This window comes from Olea europaea, unplaced genomic scaffold (assembly GCF_002742605.1).
Source record: "Olea europaea var. sylvestris unplaced genomic scaffold, O_europaea_v1 scaffold2733, whole genome shotgun sequence".
Taxonomy (NCBI): domain Eukaryota; kingdom Viridiplantae; phylum Streptophyta; class Magnoliopsida; order Lamiales; family Oleaceae; genus Olea; species Olea europaea.
In genome coordinates this window covers 57,890-67,068 of record NW_019245755.1, presented here as the reverse complement: position 1 = coordinate 67,068, position 9,179 = coordinate 57,890, and the positions used below count along the sequence as shown (strand labels likewise).

The 9,179-nt window shown below is 37.1% G+C and overlaps 2 protein-coding genes across 2 annotated transcripts; one reads left to right on the top strand and one right to left on the bottom strand.

The window, feature by feature from the left end:
- Positions 1-6: 6 nt before the first annotated feature.
- Positions 7-2,032, top strand: LOC111383660. The gene is made up of 3 exons (XM_023007791.1): positions 7-1,129; positions 1,244-1,441; positions 1,786-2,032. Exons 1-3 carry the CDS (start codon positions 500-502, stop codon positions 1,819-1,821), a joined length of 864 nt encoding a protein of 287 aa, XP_022863559.1. The 5' UTR covers positions 7-499; the 3' UTR covers positions 1,822-2,032.
- A 34-nt stretch (positions 2,033-2,066) lies between these two features.
- On the bottom strand, positions 2,067-8,167 carry LOC111383659 (calcium-dependent protein kinase 26). The gene is made up of 8 exons (XM_023007790.1): positions 6,633-8,167; positions 6,351-6,494; positions 6,120-6,272; positions 5,405-5,520; positions 5,055-5,222; positions 3,966-4,190; positions 3,053-3,201; positions 2,067-2,406 (listed from the first exon to the last, which is right to left on the bottom strand). The coding sequence occupies exons 1-7, from the start codon at positions 7,402-7,404 to the stop codon at positions 3,079-3,081; spliced, it is 1,701 nt and encodes a 566-aa protein (XP_022863558.1). The 5' UTR covers positions 7,405-8,167; the 3' UTR covers positions 2,067-2,406; positions 3,053-3,078.
- Positions 8,168-9,179: the final 1,012 nt, after the last annotated feature.

Sequence of the window (9,179 nt, the reverse complement as noted above, 5' to 3'; positions counted from 1 at the left end):
TTATAGAGGTGGATCGTGTACTCCTAGTAGGACTGTGCCCATTGGATGTACTTATCCAATGGAGTTGTGATTGTGAGGAATGCTCTACTCGTAATGGAACTGTTTGACTAGTGGTGTAAGAGTTGATATAGAGTTCTTGGGTGTTTAGGTGTTCATTTGTTGGGCACATATGTCTCGAAGATCTGTTAATGAACGATGACCCGAGGACATATTCTTGAGGATCATAGGGGGTGAGTTTTCATATTCGTATGAGCAAAGTCCTCGAGATACATCCTTGAGGACTAAAAAAATCTCGAGGACATTTGGTAGAAAAGTGAGGCGGAGCCCGTAGGGAGTCCTCGAGGAAAAGGTCCTTGGGTATGCAATATTGGTATTATCAACACCTTATACGTATTAGCTACTATCTACTCTGATTTTATGCTCAACTCTTTGTACAGTCTAATTGGTGGTGCGATAAAGTAATTATCTTTTTATTATTATAAAAGGTTGGACAGAATTCATGAAAAATGTGTCGGGTGAATGGGATGGGTTTGGAGCAGATTTCACGAAGGGAGGGAGACCCATTGAGCTACCCGAATCAGTAGTCCCGGAGGCTTATAGAGAATGGGAAGTGAAGGTTTTTGACTGGCAAACACAGTGTCCTACTTTGGCTCAACCCCATGAGTTTTCCCTCATGTACAAAAACATTAAGCTACTTCCCACCGTTGGTTGTGAAGCTGATGCTGCCACAAGATACAGCATTGACGAAAGAAACGTTACAAATAATGAGCAAAGCCCTGTTTTGGCATTTGCATATCAATCTAGTGGGTGTTATGTAGCTGTTTGGCCTGTTGCTGATCATGGTTTGGACAAGTTATTGGAGCTGGAGCACTGTTTAATTGATCCTCAGGATAAAGAATCGCGGGTGAGGATTATTCAGGTTATTCGAATTGAAGACTCCAAGTTGGAATTACAGAATATTAAGGTCTTTGTTGAGCAATGGTACGGTCCTTTCAGAAATGGAGATCAGCTAGGTGGATGTTCAATACGCGATTCTGCATTTGCGGCCACACAACCCTTGAAACCTTCACAAGTTACTGGTGTTTGGCAAGGCCTCAATGCTGTTGCAACCTTCAATAATTCTCAAAACGTAAGGCCTTGGCATTATTTTCATTTCCTCCATGGAATTGTGTTTGGTTGATCATGATGATGGCCTTAAACTGCTTAATTATAATTTGAACTCTTCAATTATTTGTGTCCAAAGATCATCCTCCAACTTAGGGACGAAAGTGTAAGGCAGACGGTCAGAGATGAGCGCAGCCTGGTCTTGCTCCCTAGGCAACTGTGGTGTTCACTTAGAGAGGAAGAGAATGAGGAAACTTTCTGTGAAGTTGGATGGCTATTGGATGAGGGGCGGACCATCACTTCAAAATGCATCTTTTCAAGCCAAGCAGAGTTGAAGGCAAGTTGTTTGCTTCTTGTTTTCTTGATTTGATTCGGTTTTATCTAAATTGCACAACTTGGTCTAGCTAACTAGAATTGGATGTCAGGTTATTCGAGTCAACCAAGATATATAACATTAAGTATTTACTTAGAACAGAATTTTTTGCATTGGGTAGTTGCGATTCCTGAAAAAGAGTCAAATTCCGCTCACATTGAATCATTCATTAATAAGTGTCCGATAAATTGACTAATTTTTCCCCATGAACGTGCCATCAATGTTGAAAACTGATGTTCCTAGTCGGGTACAGCCCCTCATTGTGATGTTCCCAGTCGGACTAACATTTACTGCGATTCTTCTAGCAGGAAATTGCAATTGCAAGCGAAGAAGCATCAGGTTAGGCTGCATCTTGTCCATATTACGAAAGAAGACTGCATGCGAGTTGCGACTATATTAACAAATTGTACAAGCTCTCAGACAATCTGAATGCAACTAAGTGTGCACTACATATTCACAAGGTAATATAAAATTTATATGTTGAATTAAGTCAATGTATCCAATTTTATAACTCAATCAAGTGTTTGTGAATCTCATCTGTTGGTCTTTCATGTATATTCTAAGGTTAACTTCAGAACAATACTCGATGTCAAAACTTTATTACCGAAGACTTTAAAGGAAACTCGAACAATTCTTCAAATACAAGGTCTGAACTGAATGAGAACCACAAAATAGTTTAACAGCTTGAAATAATTAACTGTAACAATTCACACTTCTAGGTTCTTATAGCTCACATCGACACAAATAATAAAGCCAACAACCACCTCTTCATTTACACTGCCACCCAAAGGCAAGACTCAATAACTCAATCATTAACATCTCCATTCTACAACACACGTGTCGTGGAACAAATATCAAATTTAGCGAGCATCTGAACGTGTATCTTTGACGCTTATCACTGAACATGCTTTGCCATCTTCCATGTACACCTACAAGGAACAAACTTTTCCGTTACAATAGAACATTTTCTTCGTTATGACAAAGTTTTAAGATGCACAAACAAGAAGTTTTGCCATTATGTCAACAGAACATTTGGGAGTTTCTGACACGATTTTCCAGAAAATGTCAATGATGCACATGAAAATGAAAGATCTTTCTACTTATCTACTTAGTCTGAATTAGATTTTAGTGTGGTTGTACATTAACTTTTAGCCATTTTAGTGTGGTTGTATATTAACTTTTAGCCAATGATTTTTCGTAATTTATTTTTATGTTCCATATTTCTATCCTACACAAGACATCCAAATCACAAGTGGCTGAATAAAAGGACGCACATCAAGTAACTAAAGATGACAGAAATCCTAGATTTGTCACAAACAATCCACTAGACATCCTGGATATGGTGTCGACCAAACTGTCTAAGAAACCAGAAAAAATAAAAAACACACACACACACACACCCCAAATCCGAAGTGCTCTCACCTTTTTACAAAGCAACCTCGAATAATCAAACATTTATTTATCCTATGCATCTGTAAGGCTTTGTTCATTACAGAGGAATCCCCATAGCCTTGAAAACTTTAATGCTTACATTGGAACTGAAGAACGGAATTCTAAAATGAAGCTGGAATTTACCTGTAAACAACGTGCAGATCAAAAAGCTAAAGAGCTCCCGGAGCGTCTCGCATGCTTATATTCAAGCTGTTCCGCATAGTTCGTCTACCAATACCACCATTTCCCTTTTGCATCATAGCAACAAATTCTCCATAATCTATCCTTCCATCCTAAAATATCCATCATTGGATTGTTAACAATGCATGGATAACAGTATAAGAAAACAGAAAGCCCAAAATATCTAAACTTAGAGAAATTAAGAAGAAAATCTAGTAATGATTTCGTTGACTACCCAGTTTTAGCAAATTGGGTACTTCTATGCAAGTGTTGCTACAAAAACGTCAGTTCCTCAAGAATGACATCTTTTAAACGTAAAGAAATTCTGGAAAATTTACATTGGAAAATCATACGCTGGTCTACAAATTAGAGCAGAGAGATAATTATTTTCTAAATAGAATATATCCGGAATGTGACTCGTAAGCTTAATGATCATTCAGAATCGTTACACCCTGAAGCCATAAAAAGCAAGTGGATAGAGGTCAAAGTTCATATGCAGTTGTTTGGCGAGCAATTTATAAATGGTTTACAAGTTTAGTCAAAGTCAAACATTAATATCAACCACACATTCATAACTTGTACTCTTTAATATCCACGCATTTTCTAGAACCCGCTACTATTCCTGTAACTATTCCTATTTAAAACCATTTATAAATTAGCCAAATGGAGGCTAAGTTGTACACAAGGTATAATATAACACAAAATTTTAGATTTTTGCTTCAGATCAACAATTTAGACAGTATATCCAAGCTATTTAAAAATTATATATGTTGCATGGGAGAAAATTTTGTTAGTTCAAGATAAAACTAGTGAAATTTCAACCCATCGTGTATATATTCAATGGAAACAAGATCTCTCCTTCAATATCCTGACTTACATTATCTTGATCAACTTCTTTGATAATATCTTCAAGGGGGACATTTGTCATGCCATGTTCTACACAAGCTTGCTGGAGTTCATCAACCGTAATATAACCACTTCCATCCTTGTCAAAATATTGGAATGCTGCCAAAAGATGTTCCTCGCGTTCTAGTTTGTTTAGGTGAATTGTTGCTGCTACAAATTCTCCATAGTCGATGGTTCCACTATTGTCTACATCAGCCTGCAAATCACAGATTCAGTAACTTTGATGGGCTAAAAGTTTTGAAGAGATCATGCGTGTGCAGAAAGCATTGACGAAATCCCAGTTCGAGGATTGTAGGCATTGATCAATAGAAGTGAGAGATCTTAAGCATCTGTTTCAAAATGTTAAATACGGTCTCTCTATGAGCAGGTACCCACCGCTAAAGACCAAGGCCAAGCTCAAATGGTAAGAGCGAAACCTTACCAGGTCTCCAGGGTTCGAGCCTCTTTTTGAGGGGGGATCCACCACTATGTTTCTAAATTATTTAAAAGCTTCTATTGTCTGCAAATTTTAGCAGAAGGATCAACTGCTAAAGAGCCAGGAGGACCCTGTTAAGGCTTGTTTGGCACAGCTTTTTCTAAAATCATTTTTCTCAAAAATCAATTTAAACCAGATCCACAACTTTTCTGCCACATCCTCCCAAAAAAAAAAAAAAAATCATTTTTAACTGGAAAAACTCCTGCCAAAAAAGCTTCTTAATCTTCTATCTTCTAATCCGTCTTTCACTTTTCTAATCCTAAAATGGAGACACTGCTAGAAAATAAATATAAAAAGGTACACTTTTTGGCTGCGTTACCTGAAAGTGTAATCACATAAAAAAAAAAAAAAAATCATTTTTAACTGGAAAAACTCCTGCCAAAAAAGCTTCTTAATCTTCTATCTTCTAATCCGTCTTTCACTTTTCTAATCCTAAAATGGAGACACTGCTAGAAAATAAATATAAAAAGGTACACTTTTTGGCTGCGTTACCTGAAAGTGTAATCACATAAAAGAAAAGAAAAACAGAATCACATTCAAAACAGGCAAAAGAACGTGATATATATCCTGGAAAAGTCGTTATACCGCATCCATCAGATCACGTATCTCAGTATCCTTTAAGGTGGATCCATATTTTCTTAAACCAACTTTAAGTTCGTCAAATGTGATTGCCCCACTATTATCAGTGTCCATGGCCTTAAACATCTCTCTCAACCCAGCAATCTCCTCTTCTGACAAGCTTTCAGCTATTACCTGGAGGAGGCATAAGAATGCTTTATAACATCAGTTTCCTGAATGATTCAATTTTTATCTCCTTTATTAAAGGTGCATGCACACACACTCACAAAGAGATGCATACATAAGTATCTTGTGAGTAGGAAAACAAATGCTTGAAGCACAACAGTAGAAGGCTGGTGATTCCACTTATTACATACCCGTAAAGCCATCTTCTTTAATTTATTCATTGCAGAGAACTGTTTAAGACGAGAAAGAACGGCTGGATCCAGTGTCCTGTCTGGAGCAACACCATTTTCGCAAATCCAAGGATGACCTAAAAAATTTTGATAGAAAAAAGATATGATTACCAGATACCTTAGCACAACTGAAACAAAGGACGGCCTGCAAACAAACTTGAGTAAAAAATATTACCAGATTAATTTAAGCAACATGTCTATTGATAAATTTATTAAATCACATTCTCGACATTTCTTTCAAATAATGAGTGTAAAAATAAGGTATTCCAACAGTAACTTGGTGCAATTACAACATAAACTGCAGCCATTTTCCACTATTCCTTTGCATAGTTCATAATTGTCAAAGCAAAATTTTAGAAGTAAAAATAATTCCCACTAAAATAGAATAAGCATTTTGTTCATAAATCATCAGAGGACCTAGATGGAGGTGTAGTCTCAAGACAGGAAAGCAAAATCCTTAAATATTGTACTTTATATTCAGTGCTCATGAATGCCGCAATATTAATGCAAATAGTGAACCTTTGCTCCGTAGACTCAAGAAATTTTTAATTGAAATCAACTGAATTAATCGTGATGCTAATGTTTAAATTACAAAGGCAATTGAAAGGGAATTCAAGAATCCAACATCAAAGGGCGAATAGTAGTAACTCCAACCGTGCAGGAAAAGTGAACATACATAATACTTCATGAGCAGTCAATCGCTCTGAAGGGTGCATGCATAACATCTTCCGAATTAGATCTTTAGCACTCTCAGATATCAATGGCCATGGGTCAGAATCAAAATCAATGAATCCCTTCAGGACTGCATCAAATATCCCCTGTTGTGTTTCTGAACAATAAGCGGTAGAATCGTCATCATTTTACCCTGGACAAATGAATATGCATATGGTATAGAGAAGCAAGTTACCAGCCCAAAAGGGTGGCACGCCACTTAATAATATATAGAGTATGACTCCTGCCGTCCACACATCTGCTGCTGGGCCATAATGCTTCAAAAGTACCTCAGGTGCAACATAATAAGGGCTTCCAACCACATCAGTGAATATCTGACCTAAAACAGCAAGTCATTTATGAAGTTAGAAAAACAACAAGACAAGTTTGATCCATTCTCACACTCGCAAAACAACTGAACTATATAGAGCCATCAAAGTAAATAGAGAATGTAAGGCAAAATGGAAAATTGTTATACCTGGCTTAAAGAAAACAGAGAGTCCAAAATCAATAGCTTTGAGAGAGAAATCATCATCCTTGTTTACCAACAAGAAATTCTCCGGTTTAAGATCTCTATGCATAACCCCAAGGGAATGACAAGCCTCAACAACCCCTACAATAATCTTTGTCAATTCAGCTGCCTTTCTCTCACTGTAGTGCCCTCTATGAATGATGCGGTCAAACAATTCACCCCCAGCACAAAGCTCCATAACAATGTGAACATACAGAGGATCCTCATATGCCCCTTTGATGGTGACAATATTCTTGTGGCCAGCCAGATGATGCATTATCTGAATCTCCCTCCTAACATCCTCTACATCTTCTTTGGAGATCAACTTCCTCTTAGTTATAGATTTACAAGCATATTCATTGCCTGTGGAAATCTCAGTGCACAAATAAGTAGTACCAAATTGACCTTGTCCTAACTTACGCCCAAGTGTATAAAGATCGCGAATATTAGCAGTCTTGTGACCCAACACAAAATAAGATTGGTTGGTAGTTCCACGGTTCATACTACTATGTTTCTTGGGACTAAGAAGTGGTAAATTGGGGTCTTTTTTGTCGTTTGGTTGGTTGTCTCTGGAGAATTCTTGAGCAACTAGGTGTTGGGAGGGGAAGGTTGTAGGTGAGTAACCGTCAGAACTGTTGCGGCCAGTCGTATCGTCATGCTTGGAGTTGGAATATTCTTCGGGCTGATCATAGCCCTGAAATTGTTTGCTTTTGGAAGATCCACGGCATGTATTGCCCATGAACTATCGAAGTTTCCCCTCCCTCTCTCACCTCAATTTCTTCACAGCCTTTTCCAAGTCCAATCTTTTTCAACATCAATAAAACTAAACTGTAATACTGAGAGCATAAACAGAAAAGGAAACTTCACATCAACCCAAAATCAGGAAATCTCCAATAATTGAAGTGCTCATAAATTACGAAAATTCCATTTCAACACCCCCAAACCATAAAAAGAGAGAATTTTCAAAGAACGTACAAACGACAAATCTGTCCACAGATCGGATCAAACAATCAAAAGCAAGCAATATCTGAGCAGCACATCATCATAATACAAGAAATGAATATCAAAACATCCAGCCATGAATCAAGAAAACAAGTGATCGATCATAAATAAAATAAAGACTACCTAATTTATAAGTGCGCAGATTATGGTTAAAAATGAGACGGAATCTGTCAAAGGGGTAGAGAAAAAGATGGATCTTGAGTTTATCTTAAAAAGTATCAGGAAAAAGCAAATGAGGAGAGGTTACAGAATCAGAATCTGTCAAAGGGATTGTATAGATATTGATGTGGCCTCTGCTGATTTGCTCCACCACGGCGCCACTTAATCCCGCCGCTGAATGGGAAGTGCTGACCAGCTTATCCCTTTCTCTTTTTCTCACACACAGACGAGACCCACACGAGCTACTCCTAATTGATTAATAGTATTTCTTTTTCCAGATAAACTACTGCACATTGAGGTTTTTTCGAGGTAAAAAGAACAAGCTTTTTGTCCAAATTCTGATTCTGTGGTCGAGTTACATTGTCATAGCTATATGTTAGCGGGTGGATTCCACGCAGTTACTATTAAAATGGAGGACGTTGTATATCAAATTTTATTTACATAATGTTATATGTTATTTTATTATTTGTCAGTTTAAAATATAATTAACTTTTTCATCCAATTTTTTTTCTTTATAATATTTTATGTAATCTCTTATGTGCTATTTTTATGTACGAGTAACATAATCCTAAAATGGATTAGTGATTGAGCTTGTTTAAGTTGGTCCACAAAACACAATAGCAACCTCTTATAGAAAAAAAAGAAAAAAAAAAGAACATATGTATTTCCTTTCTTATAGGCAATTGAAATTTGAAGAAATGAATGAAGAGCTAGGCTTGGTGTATATCTTGTATACACCAAGTTTGATAGTCCCTCACATGTGAGGGGACTTACGCTAAATATTTTATTCGTTGGCAAAAGAATAAAGCTTCTTTTTCTTTTTTTTTGGGAAAATCGAGATGGAATGATTGATAGATGGTGTCCGTAGGCGCTATTCTCTATGGGCCCTTTAAGTACGTTTCTTTTCCTTTAGAGGTCGCAGTAGTCAGGTAACAAAACATGGCACTAAATGCTTGGAAACGATCATCTTGGAAAGATTTGATTCAAAAAGATGGGTATCCTCGAGGAGGCTGTATATTTGTACAACACATACCCATTAGTGAAATGATGAATTAGAATCTTAATTTCTCCCTTACGTTGCAGTCCAACTAGATGATCTTAAGATGAAGTAAATTGTTTAATGCTTTTGATTCACCGAAACAGAAGGGTTTCCAAGAAAATCCGTATCCATTAATGACTCACGTGGCTCCATTCGTTGCTCATTTTGAAACACGATCACAACACAGTTGAACGTAAAAAGTATCAAATTGATTTGCATGCAAACAAAGGAAACTGTCTTTGAAGTTTTACTGAGAAAAATCTGTCTTCGATCATGGACATTGACTAGGGAGTTAAATGGATAGCTGTGGAGAA

Coding starts and splice junctions, on each gene's coding strand:
- LOC111383659 (XM_023007790.1), bottom strand. CDS start 7,404: ATGGGCAATACATGCCGTGGATCTTCCAAAAGCAAACAATTTCAGGGC. Junction 6,495..6,632: donor CTCTGTTTTCTTTAAGCCAG/GTATAACAATTT, acceptor TTGCTGTTTTAG/GTCAGATATTCACTGATGTG. Junction 4,191..5,054: donor TACGTGATCTGATGGATGCG/GTATAACGACTT, acceptor TGTGATTTGCAG/GCTGATGTAGACAATAGTGG.
- LOC111383660 (XM_023007791.1), top strand. CDS start 500: ATGAAAAATGTGTCGGGTGAATGGGATGGGTTTGGAGCAGATTTCACG. Junction 1,130..1,243: donor CCTTCAATAATTCTCAAAAC/GTAAGGCCTTGG, acceptor TTGTGTCCAAAG/ATCATCCTCCAACTTAGGGA. Junction 1,442..1,785: donor CAAGCCAAGCAGAGTTGAAG/GCAAGTTGTTTG, acceptor TTCTTCTAGCAG/GAAATTGCAATTGCAAGCGA.